This window comes from Crinia signifera, chromosome 11, assembly GCF_055691185.1.
Source record: "Crinia signifera chromosome 11, ASM5569118v1, whole genome shotgun sequence".
Classification (NCBI taxonomy): Eukaryota; Metazoa; Chordata; class Amphibia; order Anura; family Myobatrachidae; genus Crinia; species Crinia signifera.
In genome coordinates this window covers 30,833,824-30,850,120 of record NC_139227.1, presented here as the reverse complement: position 1 = coordinate 30,850,120, position 16,297 = coordinate 30,833,824, and the positions used below count along the sequence as shown (strand labels likewise).

The following is a 16,297-nucleotide window of genomic DNA, read 5'->3' as shown; positions in this document are numbered from 1 at the left end:
ACGCTCTACGTTTGTAGTTTCATTCAGTACTACTGACATTATTACGCCGGGTGCTGGGTGGAATATTCCACTATTAAACCCCAGAACACAATTATACTGTATCTGAATAAGTGGCGTGTTTTGCCATGTAACCAATGGTCTGAGCCCATTCCCCCTCATTTCCCATTACAGTAACGTGTAAAGTAAAAATAAAAACCACACAAGCATTCAATATAATCCAACTTATCCATACTCCATTACAAAGTAAGGACCTAGGGTTTTTTTCTGGTTGGATTCGCTCGGATGCGTATTTCGCATCCTTGCGAGTCAACCAAACCCCACCTTGCGAATGGTGGTACGCCGGCCCACCAGGATGTTTTACATGAACATCCATTCGCAGCCTAGGGGTATATTGACTTTATAATAGACCCCTAGGCACCTTGGCATGTCGCTTCTCTGACCAAACCAGTTCCTCTGGTGACAGATGTCTTCTCCTGGTCGGCAGACCGATGTTCCAGACACTTGTGATATGCACTGATATGAAGCCGGTTGGTAATGTTCACAAAACTGGTAATACCTGTAACAGTTACAGAGATTGTACCTTTTATTCCAGGTATTGCAGGTTCTTGAAGTTCAGTTAACTGATCATTTGCAGCTTTGGGGCAAAACCTATATACAGTACGTGTTCTCATCTGGCTGATCCAGGCTGCTGCGGGGTAGGGAATGGTTACTGCTAGGTTTTGCAGATAAATGTTTGCACCCGACAACCAACTGTTGTAGAGGCAGGCTAAGGATGACTGTAGTGTAGTATATCTGTGATAATGTCAGACTAGTGTTCATTCGATCACCCGCCATATTTGAAAACCCATGCAGTTCCTCTTCCCTGCCTGGGGTGTCGCTGTCTGGTTTGCATATCAGGGCTGATCATAGGCAAATCTAGAAATATGCTAATTGCTGGTCCTAGACTACACATAATGGATTTGCGCGCGATAAAGCTTAACAGGGGCAAGTCACACACCCCTCCCTCCCAACACTACCTCAACTCATCCACCCATCCCCATTCCCCCCCCACCTTCACACCCCAACCCGCATGAGTGCAATGAGTGCTAATGTGGCGGCGGGGATTGACAGACTCAGTCCCGTCCTGAGACTCCGCCCTGACTCCTCTGGGTGCCGGTATGTGCAGTGAGTCAGTGTTATTTGCGCATGCTCCCTCAGGGTAAGTTGCACTCATGCGGGTTGGGGTGTGAAGGTGGGGGGGGGGGGGGGGAGGGGGAATGGGTGGATGAGTTGAGGTAGTGTTGGGAGGGAGGGGTGTGTGACTTGCCCCTGTTAAGCCACGCCCCTCAAAATGAGGCCACACTCCTTTTTTGCATGCACGGCTTTTTCGCGCGCAAATCCTTTATGTGTAGTCTAGGACCAGCAATTAGCATATTTCTAGATTTGCCTATGATCATGCCCTTATATGCAAACCAGACAGCGACAGCCCAGGCAGGGAAGAGGAACTGCATGGGTTTTCAAATATGGCGGGTGATCGAATGAACACTAGTCTGACATTATCACAGATATACCACACTACAGTCATCCTTAGCCTGCCTCTACCACAGTTGGTTGTCGGGTGCAAACATTTATCTGCAAAACCTAGCAGTAACCATTCCCTACCCCGCAGCAGCCTGGTTCAGCCAGATGAGAACACGTACTGTATATAGGTTTTGCCCCAAAGCTGCAAATGATCAGTTAACTGAACTTAAAGAACCTGCAATACCTGCAATAAATGGTACCATCTCTGTAACTGTTACAGGAATTACCAGTTTTGTGAACATTACCAACCGGCTTCATATCAGTGCATATCACAAGTGTCAGGAACATCGGTCTGCCGACCAGGAGAAGACATCTGTCACCAGAGGAACTGGTTTGATCAGAGAAATGACATGCCAAGGTGCCTAGGGGTCTATTATAAAGTCAATATGTGGCTTACATCATGCAGAAACGGATGTTTGCAAATGCTTATGGCAAATCTTAGTATCGGTTCTATTTAACAATAGGTTAAAACAGGCATGGCCAAACTGTGTCCCTCCAGCTGTTGTGAAACTACACATCCCAGCATGCCTTGCCATAGTTTTAGCATTCCCTAATAGCAAAAGTGTGGCAAGGCATGCTGGGATATGTAGTTTCACAATAGCTGGAGGGTCACACTTTGGCCATGCCTGGGTTAAAGTAATAGATAAAAGTAATTGGTTCATACTTTAACCAAGTTACTACTCAGTACAGTCATTCACATCATTTTCTATTGGTTGTCGAAATGCCGTTATTTACCAAGCATTGCTCTTTGGTGCTTGGAGCCAACTCTAGCCTGAGGACAGTCTCTGCAAATCCCTCCCCGGCAGCCTATATTTGCAGATGCACAGCAGGATGGGTGTGGATTATTAGATAGGCAGTCAATGGGGTGACCCCAATAGGTTGACATGCAATAGATCGACAAGGTCAAAAGGGACAAAAAGGTTGACATGAAAAAATATGGACACATGGTCAACATGAGTTTTTCACAATTTTTTTGTGCCAATGTCGACATGGACCCCTCGCCATGTTTTAGTGCTCGGTACTGCACTACACTCGGCACACTATTATATTCTTCCTCTATGCCGATATGGATGGTGGCCAAACCTGTCCTCAAGATCTACCAACAGTTCATGTGTCTCAGGCAACCTGTGGATCTATAGTAGGGATGAATGCAGCAGGTTTGAAAATGTGACAGTTAGTAATGACTACAGCTGTGCCCCAGCTAGGTGATCTGGGAAATGTGACAGTTAGTAATGGCTACGGCTGTGCACCAGCTAGGTAACCTGGGAAATGTGACAGTTAGTAATGACTACAGCTGTGCACCTGCTGGGTAACCTGGGAAATGTGTCAGTTATTAATGACTACAGCTGTGCACCAGCTAGGTGACCTGGGAAATGTGACAGTTAGTAATGATTACAGCTGTACACCAGCTAGGTGACCTGGGGAATGTGACAGTTAGTAATGGCTACAGCTGTACACCAGCTAGGTGACCTGGGAAATGTGACAGTTAGTAATGGCTACGGCTGTGCACCAGCTAAGGGATTTGGAACATGTGAACCATTGGTAGATCTCGAGGACCACTTTGGCCACCCCTGGTCTAGATGCTGTAGATCTATCAACTTGAACCAGAAAGAAACAGTAAGTACTGTAAGCCAGCTCCCAGCCTTGCAGTATAGGGATATACAGTAGCTCTGGAAACACTACCTACTGTATTACTATGACATTTCCCAAGGTTCATTAGACCCTAAAGTCTTGCTTAGAATACATGTATGCTTTTTATGAACGCCAAATGCAGGCATGAATCTGGGCTACTACAGGGAACGTTTACACAACCGACCATCAAAGTGTTGGCAGAAAGCGTGGGGGAATGGGGCACATGTGTCTCGTATTAAGGGGCAGGCCTGGTAACCCTATGACTGTAGGCTTCATGAACTCATTTCCATCGTCCTTTTACAAGGACAAAGACAGCTTTGATAAGCAAATAAAAAGTTGAATGGAGTAAATATTTAAAATCATCCATACGGAGAGAGGAGGAGACCTAACCACTGCTCATTCGGGGGAGTGATCTTAACCCCAGGTCGTAAGTAAAACGTGTTTTTCTGAGAAAGTATGACGATTTTCCGTAAAACATCAAATAAGCAACTGTAAGGTTGTACTTTATAAAAAGTAAGCTACTGTAGTTAGTTAAAAAGGTTCCGTTTATTTTCCTTAACAAAGTAGAGATACTGTACATGTATTAATGGTAATCGCTGCCTCAATCAACACATGTACTTTTTAAAGGTTATCTCATTTGGTAGCAGAAGATTTTGGTCCTAAACCATTATTTTCCAGCAAGGGTTGGCCACTAACAATCTATGGTTTTGTAACCATTGATGGCTTCCCCCCACAGACACACACGATCGATGGTCAACCACTGATGGAGAGTCTCCACTGTGGTAAGTACTGACTGTACATGCACACAAGCAAACCATCATTGGATGAGTCAATGGTTTCTGCCTAATGGTTCATGGACCACAGATGGCCGAAGCTTTGATGGTCTAGAACTCGTCTTGTTCTTTGATAGGCAACAGTGGTATCCTGTAATTCACAAAGCATGAGGTCAAATTTTCTGGGATTATGTACTGCCGCCATGGGCTTGTGACTCTTGTAGGCTTTTGCCCATCTACTATACCCTCAAGGTATAGATATATTGACTGCTAGATCAAACAGCAAATCTATCAGGAGCGGATCAGTGCGTTGTTACACACATGGATCATCCGCTCTGTTGGCATAACCTCAGGTTTACCGATGTGTCGTCATAAGTTTAACTCATGCATGCAGATATGACTGTTAATGCAGCTTTATAAGAGAATGCACCCTCAAAAGTAGCCCATAACAACCAGCCATTACCCGACTTTTCGTAATCTGCATGGGACTGATCACAGGCAGTTAAGGATATCTCTTCCCTGATCTCTTTTGTTCGTCTTGCTTCTTTCTTCCCCCTTCCGCCAGATATCAACGAACACTGGTTAACAGCGACCAACTGCATTGTACAATAACTCCAAGTCTCTACACGTAGCACACAATAACACATGGGTGGTGGTGCGAGGTGCAGATGCAAAAATGCTGGTTCCCACTGCCATGTAGGGCTAAGGCATTTCTGAGATGGCACCACCTAGTGGTGAAAAAAACCAATGCGATTTTCACTGCTTTGTGTGACCAAAGCTAACCGACGAGAGGCCTATCGGGATGGTGGTGGATGAGGTTGCCACCAGATAAATGTGGTTCCTCCAATATGAGTTTCTTCTTAAATTGGGAAAGCATTTCAATGCTGATGTGTCTTACCGCTACTTCTTAGACACCTACTGTATGTGTTCTTCTAGCTGTTCAGTTTTTTTCTTTTCTAAACGCACCAGACATCCTGTCATCTAATGTAGAGAGGTCCGGAGCAGGTAAGCCATACTTTTCGCCTCATCTGGACAGAATTTCATAGTGTTGGTTTTGCGGCCAGACCTATCACTCTCCACAGATCTCCAGTGGGGAACATAACTGTTCTTGGCTCACCACAACTACTGCATCTACTGAGCTTTCTGGTTTTTTACTACTTGCTTTAAGGGGATTTAAAAGAATAAGAAAAAAAAAGTGCTGCGTTCTCCAGAGAGCAATAACAGTTATATAAGAGTTACCGAGCTGATGTTGGAATATTGCCTCGCACTATTAAAAACCATACAGATTTCATATGGTGCGGTATAAATATAATTCATATGAGGCATATAAAATCATGAAGGAATAACATGCGGCTGCCAATTTTGATCTTAAAAGGGTTACGTTGTTTAATAATGTCACTGTCATCGGGATCAGGATTATTAATGGTTTCTGTGGTGCCACAGCTGGATAGTGGGTTACTCATAAAACTTGAAAAAAATATATTGGCAATGTGAAAAGGTCACTCTAGTGGCAAATAAAATAAATCACCTGATAGACTGACACAAAAAGGGGCAATTCAATTAACACAATGTTGAATAATGCCAGGAATGGTGGCCCCGGAGCTATTCAATTGACTGCATCATGCCCAGTAGTCTGGAGATCCAGTATGCGGCATCTAAAGTCGGGGGTTAGCCGCTATAAACAGCATTCTCCGACTTAAGTGCCTAGCGTGATGTTGTTGGTGCATTCAGTAAGCCCGCAGCTTATATCCGACACTAGTTATTTCAGGTTTCGGTACTTGTTTCCTAGCACGGCGCCCCGATGTCCATCGTAGGGCATCTGATTGCATCGCATGCCATATAGCCACATACGATGCGTTTTTTAATTGTGATGGGGGCTTACAATGTTAAATGCACCCCCACTATCAACGCAAACCCGATGCGTGGCGAGCACAGCGAGCCCGCGAGGGGCGGCGGTACGCGTCCTCCGTCCTTTTCATACCCCCACTATACACGTCAGCGTGGAGTTGATGATAGATAGTGTGGCGAGCGCAGTGAGCCATCGAGCCCGAAGCGTGGCGAGCGCAGCGAGCCCCGCGAGGGGACACGGATTACTTTACATGTATTCCACTCTCGCCACACTTCGGGCTCGGTGGCTCTCTGCGCTTGCCACACTATCTAAAATCAACTCCACAACGACGTGGATAGTGGGGGTATGAAAAGGTCGGAGGATGCGTACTGCCGCCGCTTGTTACGCTTCGGGTTGGCGTTCATCCGGGGGGTGGCGTTGACAATGGGGGTCCATTAAACATTGTAAGGACCTATCAGGGTGCTTGTACAATCAAAGATTGCATCGTATGTCATAAGATGCGATATTTTATTGTACAATATCGCGTTGCATCGCATCGTATACCATATTAAGTGTTATGGTATACGATGCAATGGGCACCGTGCTAGGAAACAAGTACCCACTGATTTAAACTCAGGAAGGAGAGAGCGGAAAGCCAATAAGGCTAATTGAATATTACCCGGAACTCTTTCCGGCACTATTCAGCATCAGTCCCAATTGAATTGTCCCTGAAAAGTTATTTCCACTGAAACACATGATCATTGGTCTGGCCATTAAGGGGTAAAAAAAATAATAATAATTTCCAATCGTTAAGGTGGTCAAGAGTGAAGAAGATGCTCTTAACAACCAAACCACTACTTATTTTATAAAAGTCCTGATATAGCTCCCCCTATGATCCTTCGGAAATAGCCATGATTCTGGAAAGTCTGCCTCCATTTCAAGCCATTCTTGAATTTGGGGGGTATTTAATGTGGGATTCCGACTCTCGGAACGTCCTGACAGTCGGAATCCCAGGCCATTTTCAGGCCAGCTCGCCTGCAACTCGACAAAAAGTGGCTGTGTCAGTGAAAATGACAGTGGATTGTCGAGAAACGGATGTGAATTTGACAATCCGCGGCTGTTTCTGACAAAACAGATTCAACTTGTTTTAAAGCCGGATCTGTTTTGTTGAAATCTGCCTTTAATGCTGTTGGAAACGGCCTCATTGAATAGGTGGCGGGTGTTATTTCCCCTTTCAGAAATAGCCCCCGAAATTGAATACCACCCTGTTATTTTATGGCACCCATTACTTATCGCGCATGTTGCAGCCAAATGCGCCAGGTTTAGTCTCTTAGAGCAGCAGCATCTGTGCAAACTAATGGGAGTGATGCATTTGGACAACCAAAAGCCACCAGGAGGGTACAAGCACAAATAATGGGCACCCACATCGATTGGCAAAAATTAAATAGCTCCTGTCAGTTTAGATTGTCACTGCGGCTGTGAAAACGACTTAATTCTCCCCTTACAGTGACAATAATTTAAAAAGCAAGACCGACTGCTTTATACTACATCTATTACAGGCAGAGTTTCCAGCAATGCGCCTGCCTGCATCTCATGGGCTGCTGCATAAGCCCCCTTGTGTCTCTTGAATGTGTCTGAGTATTTTGTTAATATATAAAGCAGAACATATGTGAGTGTTATCGTATTTCACTTACTACCCAGCCATACACTAACGGCAATGCTCTGCAAACAATAGTTCACTACATGTGCACTCAGGAAGCCTTCCGTGTCTAATAAAATGACACCCCTGAAAGTAACAGAATCCGATCTGTGCCAGATTACGTCACCAAAACCATTAAGAAATAATTCAGCAAAGAAATAAAAAAATAAAAAAGTCCCATATAAGCCAGATAGACTATTCCCCTCTTTGGGGGCAGCGAATTTGCAGACCGCCCAATCATTCGATTCCTTTCACAGGGTGAGATTTGGCTCTGCAAATTAGCAGAGAAGTGATCAGGTCTGAATAACCCTCGACATCAAGATGCTCAGGGGATGATTCAATTGTTTTACCCCACGTCTACCACTGGGAGGAGCAAAATAAAGCAATTCAATTGTTGCTCCATTTAGAGATCTGTTAGCCGGGGGTGGGGACGACAACATTTCTTCCCATAGCCTGCTTTGGTGTGAGGAAAAATATGTGCAAAGTCTGTTTGGATGGTGAATTTTAAGGTGTAGCAATCAATACGAACAGGAGCCCGAATGGAGAAACAATTAAATTTGTAGATGCCCAACAGGGGCCAAGAAAAACATTTCAATTGCACCCTCAATGTATTTTAACCACAGTATAAGGACCCCACTTTCCCATAGACTACATATAATTCAATTAAATATATGCAACTAGTAAGCCTGCTCGAAGCAAACGCTTCCAGAGCTAGTAGATGTAGTTTCACTCAAGGATTACAGGATCCCATGTCATTTTCCCCGATGTAACGATTCTCCAATACACCAATATGCGTCAGTACATTGACAATATTTTCAACCAATTCAATGATTTCATCCAAAGATCAGATTTGCAAATCATAAAAGTGCCCAGAGTTCAACTCAGAGTCGTCATTTCATCAGTCAGTGCTAGGCGGAAGTTTGTTCCACTGTCCAAAACAAGAGTTCAGTGGCCAAAAGTCAACATGTCGGTAATCCGGATTTGCAGATTCCATTTTTTGGGGGTCAGAATATAGGTGACCTATGAACCCTATACATTGTTAAAATAAAAAGGGCATGGGCAAATGGCCGCTATCCACAAATTAGGAGCGGGAGCTGACTTCATGTTATGTAATCCGCCCGCCCCCGATGATGCATGGCACGTCTGCTTTCACAAGGGTACGCCCAGCATTTCATGGGCACGTCCTCTTTTTTTGTGGACGCGCCCATAATGTGCTGCCCGTCCCCTGCCTGCCCACAATCGAGCGTACACCCAGGCGTCTGTGAAACTCACCGAAGGCTTTGCACATGTGCAAACACCTACCATCGGGACCGGGGGCAAGATCGGACCTGAGCCATCAGGCCTGAATTGCCCCCTGTGTCCCATTTGGAGGTCTGGGGCCCAGCCGAATGATTTGCAGCCCTGGAACACATGTTAAGTTCTGCAAATCATCCGTTATGCAGGGGTTTGGATCCATGATGACAAAAACGCAATAGAATTGTAACAAATATCCAATGTCACTTGAGCCACGTACACAAAAGATGTTACAACGTCCCCCCAGGCCACAGGGAGTATACATCTCCCCAGCGCATAGCTCATGCCACGGGGGCTATTTATCAAGCAAATATTTTGTTTAAATTATGCAGCAATGTCTCTCGCCACATGGTTACGGCAAATCCCAGGATCAGGCTTATTTATTAACGGTCTAAAGCAGGAAAATCACAGGTATCAAATAAGTGCTGTGGGCCTCATTCAGCAAATTCACAGATGGAGCGATAACCGAATGACTACGCATGCATACAGAGCGCCCTCAGGAAGATCCGCCCGGTAGTGTCTGTGATCAGCGCTTTCACATATAGACACTGGGGGGTAAATTTACTAAGATGGGAGTCCGGTCTCACATGGGATGTTGCTATGGGCAACCATTCAAAATTTACTTCTTATTTATGTAGAACCTTCTAGAACAGGGGTAGCCAATTCCAGTCCTCGATAGCTACCAACAGTTCATGTTTTCCAGACCACCTAGCAGGTGCACTCATTACTCACTGGCAAATTACAAAAGATCCACAGGTGGAGCTAATTACTTCACTTGTGATTCTGTGAGGAGACCTGGAAAACATGCACTGTTGGTAGCTCTCGCGGACTGGAGTTGGCTACCTGTGTTCTAGAAGATAATAGATAGAATCTGGTTGGTTGCCATAGCAACATCCCATATGAAACAGAACTCCCTTCTTAGTAAATTTCCCCCTGAGGGGTAGGTACATTAACAAAGATGAGAGTTCTGACAGGACAGGATGTTGCCCATAGCAGATTCTACTTCTTTATTTAGCACCTTCTAATTGTTCTGGTTGCTATGGGCAACATCCCATCATTAGAACTTACCCCTGAGAAACCCCCTGTGCCCTCAAGTCAAACCTATGCCTATCCGCGGATGCTGCTGCTGTACTACTTTCCTTGCTCTTAGTTACAGGGTACGGGTCATCGTGTTGACCCAATTTAGGTCAACATGCATTGAGTCAACCACTTAAGGTCAACAGGGCCAAAATAGGTCAACGTGGCTAATGTTGACAGGGTTAGAAGGTTGACACAAGCATTCGGTCCACAGTCAAAAGGTTGACATCAGTTTTTCTCTTTATTTGTTCCGAATGTCGACAAGAACACCTTGAAAGTGTACCGCGGCCCTCACACACTGTGGTAATCTTCCATCACGCCGTAGTGCAGGGCTGGGCAACACCGGCCCTCCAGATAATAATGAACTACACATCCCAGGATGCTTTGCATTAGTTTTGCTATGAGGCCATGCTGAAACTGATGCAAGGCATCCTGGGATGTGTAGTTCATTAACATCTGGAGGGCTGGTGTTGCCCAGCCCTGCCGTAGTGGATGGTAGGGCATGAAATACCGCCTGTCGGCACAAAGAAAAGTGAAAAACTCATGTTGATCTTTTGACTGAATGCTTGTGTCGACCTTCCAACCCTGTCGATCTTAGCCAGGTCGACCTATTTCAGGTGTCAACCTTCAGTGGTGAACCCAATGCATGGTGACCTAAATGTCCTCTGTTACAACATGAAGTATTCCATATGAGCGCAGGCTGATCCTAGAACAGTTCCCAGGAATAACAAATGACACGGCGCTCTATAAAACAATGAGTCAGTTATATGTTCTGACAATCGGATGCACAGGACAGAACATTATAATTGCTTTCTCTGCCAATGAGATTTGCCTAGATGGCAGACAAAGTGCCATTTATACGGTGCTCTAACTTCTACCATACATTCCCCTGTGCTGCCTCCTCGCCCGCCAAACCCCAGCGCTGCTGCAGAGATCTAGGTGCACATTGCCAAAATGCATGTTTATTACGCTCTAGGTCATTATACAGAGGGTCACAATACTGGCTTTGCTGCTTCTGACATCCTTATATTCTAGCAGAAGCCAACGTTCCAGGTTAAAGGGGCAGATGTATTAATAAGCCTTAACAAGAGATAACTTCAAGGGTGATAAGGAGAGAAAAACATCCAGCCAATCAGCTCCTTACTGACTTTTTTCAAACACAGCCTGTAACATGGCAGTTAGCAGCTGATTGGCTGGATGTTTATCTCTCCTTATCACCCTTGAAGTTATCTCTTGTTAAGGCTTATTAATACATCTGCCCTAAAGGATTGAGCAGCACATACATTTTGTGGAGGGATCTTGTGATGTTTAGCATTATACATGCTCCTGAATCTACACAATTGCGATCTGTACTACTCTGTCGCATCTGCTGCATAGGTGCAACTGTGTGGCGGTGCGGCGTTCACATGCAGTAGCGCACGCAGGGGGGGTTTCTGAGTACCCAGAAAACCCCCCCCCCCAAGAGTCTTAGGACCCTAGGCTGAAAGCTGAGGGTCCCCTCTTTCCATGGGTACAAGAATTTTAAAAATCGGCCCTTGGGAACCGGAGATATCTGACTTCAAAGCAGTGGTCCCCATCCAAGCCTGTTAATTGCTCTTCCCAGTCAGATATTTCAGGTGCTGTCTGACTTAGAGTTTTTCTGAGGGTATATTCCAAAAGCTGGGACTCTCCCACTTTGATGGACACTAGTAGCTTATCTCTACTGTTCCCAGAACCAGAGAAATTGGCCTTCCAGCAGCTGGTTACTACTCCGGCTCCACACACCTGGTATGTAGTTTTATATACTTGTTGGCAGATTGCTCTGCCTCCTGAACTCTGATCCCCTAGTCCCCAACACCATTTGGTGGGGGGATTGGCTAGTTTTTAAGGTACTCTTTACCTAGCACGGCGCCCATCGCGGGCATTGAATGCACTAAAAAATCGGGTGCGACGCGACCGACGCGATGCCCGCGATTTCCCATAGGGAACAATGTTAAATTTCTCAATTGACCCGATTTTACTGTTCAATGCCTCAATTGACACGATTTTTCCATAGGAAACAATGTTAAATGGCCCACAGAGGCCAAATAACCACCCTGAAGTGTGAAATGGCCCCCACAATTGTTAACACCACCCCACGATCAACGTGAACCCGAAGCGTGGCGAGCGCAGCGAGCCCGCGAGGGGCGGCGGTACGCGTCCTACGACCTTTTCATACCCCCACTATCCACGTCGGCGTGGAGTTGAGAATAGAATAGTGTGGCGAGCGCAGCGAGCCACCGAGCCCGAAGCGTGGCGAGCGCAGCGAGCCCCGCGAGGGGACGCGGATACCTGTGAAGCCCGCGAAGGGACGCGTTTACCTGTGAAGGTATCCGCGTCCCCTCGCGGGGCTCGGTGGCTCGCTACACTATTCTATTCTCAACTCCACGCCGACGTGGATAGTGGGGGTATGAAAAGGTCGTAGGACGCGTACCGCTGCGCTCGCCACGCTTCGGGTTGACGTTGATCGTGGGGTGTTGTTACCAATTGTGGGGGCCATTTCACACTTCAGGGTGGTTATTTGGCCTCTGTGGGCCATTTAACATTGTTTCCTATGGAAAAATCGTGTCAATTGAGGCATTGAACAGTAAAATCGGGTCAATTGAGAAATTTAACATTGTTCCCTATGGGAAATCGCGGGCATCGCGTCGGTCGCGTCGCACCCGAGTTTTAGTGCATTCAATGCCCGCGATTTTTTTACCTGCGATGCCCACGATCAAAATCGTGGGCGCCGTGCTAGGTAAAGAGTACCATTTTTAATTCCATTAAAATCTAAGAAATCTATTTCTGGGAACTGGAGATATCTGCAGTCAAGCAAGTTGTCCTCCCACCAGAAAATTATGAATAATAAGCCACTCCACTATACACCCCTCCTCTGCGTATTAAACTTCCTCTACCACCCTGGAAGGTATGTATCAGGGCCCCTTCATTCAGCCCAATGCCCCCTTCTCCCACCCCATCTCCCACCATCTGTGCAGTAAAGGGGTAATTAGTGGAAATTACTGATCCAGGCCCTACATGCTGAGCGGTTGATATAATACCCCCTACCACCCGCGGGACATCAAAGCTTCACCCACCCCTACCGCTGGAGGATCGGTAGGGGCCCCAATACATTGCTATGCCCAGGGGTCTACACTGCTGTTGGCGCCCCTGTATGTATATATTATTATTGTTATTATTATTAATATACATTTGGTCTATCTATAATACTTTAACTGACCCGGCATATAGTGTCCATCTCCGTGCTGTGCTCCGCCCCTCTGGAAACCCCCTTCTGAAAATCCTGCGTTTGCCCCTGACATGCCTATGCAATATGTGTGCATGTATAGATCCAATTGACGGACAGTAATGCATAGGATTATGGGAGATGTAGACCATGATACGCTTGGATTCCCTGTTGGAATTCCATTGTCAATATTCTTATACCCCTTTCACACCGGCCACCCAGCAATTACCCGGTATTTTTAAGTGCCGGGTAATTTTGCCTGGTGCAGCCGGACCCCATTCACACCACAAAGCAAATTACCAGGTTAAAGCTTTTGAACCCGGTAAATCCCGGGACTCCGACCCTGGTCAAGAGCAGGGTCGGAGAGCTGGGATTTAAGACCTGTGTTGACCCATTCACACCACCGAAAACCCCAGGTTTTCCAGCAAATGACCGGGTTGAAAAGCTTTAAACTGGTAATTTGCTTCTGGTGTGTGGGTCTCCTGAATGAGGGATTTCTAAACACACCCTCCTAAAGATATCGCAAATGCGACTATCAGTTCAGATTGGTAGAACCCCCAAAAAACATCTGACTTCCAAGATTTTAAACTACATTCATACAACAGTTTACCAACCAATATTTGTGGCTATTTTGGTTTCCTGCAAATATATGGTCTCCCTGGAATGTATGAAGGAGAGACCCCAGCATGGTTTCGGTCCCCACGTGTACAAGGTGATACATTTACCCAATGCGATCTTGGGCGCTAATATCATATTGCAAATGCTATCCATGATAAATGGGCCTCTCTTGCATGTTAAATGAACCAGTTGCTCATAACTAAAAACTCAGCAAAAGAAAAACACATACACACACACACACATAATGACCCCTATGCAGACCAGCATCTATATAACCATAGCGCACATTACAGCCACACATACTGAGCGCGGCTTCAGTGCACGCTCCCACGTCACACCCCCTGCAGCACGCGGTTTATTGGCTGATGGATGTACATAGAAAGACATGTGCGGGAGTTACACTTAGTTATTCCAAATATGTCAACACTGTCCCTGCCAGGATGCTAATTAATTTGTCCTGGCCACAGTGTCCCAGTAAAACCCTACGTACATATTATCAGCATTTACATCTGCGTATACCATTGCACTTTACAATTACTGTACCGGCCATACATCCAGCTAATCTAGGCATACTGTACATACATTTCTTGTGGACAGAATGATGTACTATTGTCATTAGATCCCATTAAGGCAAATTTCTTATGTCACACATTGCCCCTGTCTAAGTTGCCGCTATACCAGTGAATGCAGAGACTGATTTTAAATGGATCTTGATGACACCTAACATGATGTGAATTATCTTCTTATAGATGGATGGATGGATGGATGGATGGATGGATGGATGGATGGATAGATAGGGTGCCGGATGACATTCCGACCGTTTGTATACAACATCGGAATCCTGACTGTTAAATGCCCGACAGTTGGGATGCCGACTGATGGTCTATTCTCCCTCATGGGGGGCTTTGATGCGCTCTCACCTCCTTGTCAGAGTACCAGCAGTCGGGACTCCAATATCGGTATACAAACTGCCATAATCCCGACTGTTGGACAAATATACCACACCTAGGGCCAGATGCAATGAGATTCAAAAGTGATAAAATTGGAGAGTGATAAACAGCCAGCCAATCAGCTACTACCTGCCATGTCACAGACTGTGTTTGACAAATGTCAGGTAGGAGCTGATTGGCTGGTGGTTTATCACTCTCCATTTTATCACTTTTGAAGCTTAGTGCATCTGGCCTATAGATAGAGTAAAAGTTTGGAACATGGGGCACACTAGCTAGTGTACCCCATGTTCCAAATGTATATCTGAAGATAGTGTACCCCATATTCCAAACTTCTATCTGAAGATAGAAGTTTGGAACATGGGGTACACTATCTTCAGATAGATAGTAGTTTGGAACATGGGGTACACTATCTTCAGATAGATAGAAGTTTGGAACATGGGGTACACTTTCTTCAGATAGATAGAAGTTTGGAATATGGGGTACACTATCTGAAGATAGATAGAAGTTTGGAACATGGGGCACTCTATCTGAACATAGTGTACCCCATATTCCAAAGTTTTACACTATCTATCTAAAGATAGTGTACCACATGTTGCAAACTTTTACTCTATCTGAATATAGTGTATTTGGAACACGATAGATAGATAGATAGATAGATAGATAGATAGATAGATAGATAGATAGATAGATAGATATTAAAAGTTTGGAATATGGGGTACACTATCTTCAGACAGAAGTTTGGAATATGGGGTACACTATCTTCAGACAGAAGTTTGGAATATGGGGTACACTATCTTCAGACAGAAGTTTGGAATATGGGGTACACTATCTTATGATAGACAGACAGAAGAAACAGTTTACTTATAGGTTACAAGTTGTGAACTTTCAGCAAACATTCCGCATGACACCTGGGCACAGGTAACTCACCTGTAATAAACACCGCCTTCCCCGCCACAGGTAGCATTCTCCTGGGAGAGGCGATGCTCAGCACATACCAACATGCAGAGCTCAGCAGCACGATTCCTAGAAGGATTGGGAGGTACAGGTGGCAGAACCATTCGAAGAGCACCAGCAGGAAGAAGTACACCAGCAGGGCTGGGGTGAGGATCATGTCAGAGTGGGAGAACTTAAAATATACCAGGAGGGAGAAAAAGAGCCAGACAGAGCCATAAGCCCACAGTGAGGGAGATGTAGAGAGGTCCATGGCAGGCAGGCAGGCAGGGCACAAGGGAGCAGTGTGGGGACAGAAGTGCTGCACTCACCAACACCACACACTCTCACACTCACTCTCTTACTACCAGCAGTCTATTTATAAAAGAGCAGCCAGTAACACAGGAGGGAGGGAGTGGCTACTCTCTAATCTCTACTCCAATGGGTTCATGTTAGCAGGAGGTCACTGGGCTCCTTCCCATCTCTCACACTGCTGGGCTTGTGTTATTAGGGCATAGCACCATTAGCTCCCCCTTGCTGCACACACCGGAGGGGGGAGTTCAGTTACCTGGGAGTGACAGGTGCCAGTGATCCCTCTCCTGGTTCCCGCTCTCTGCGCCCAGGTGAGCGGCTGCTGGATGGAGAGGACTCCGGGTGCGCTCTGCGCTGGTCTCCATGTGCGCTCTGCGCTGG

General features: G+C 45.8%; 1 protein-coding gene across 1 annotated transcript in view; it reads right to left on the bottom strand.

The window, feature by feature from the left end:
* HSD11B2 (hydroxysteroid 11-beta dehydrogenase 2) overlaps positions 1–15,975 on the bottom strand; it is a 40,032-nt gene extending 24,057 nt beyond the window's left edge. The window contains exon 1 of the mRNA XM_083163923.1: positions 15,602–15,975. Coding sequence (XP_083020049.1) covers positions 15,602–15,878 — 277 coding nt within the window. The 5' untranslated portion in view covers positions 15,879–15,975. The remainder of the gene's footprint in view (positions 1–15,601) is intronic.
* Positions 15,976–16,297: the final 322 nt, after the last annotated feature.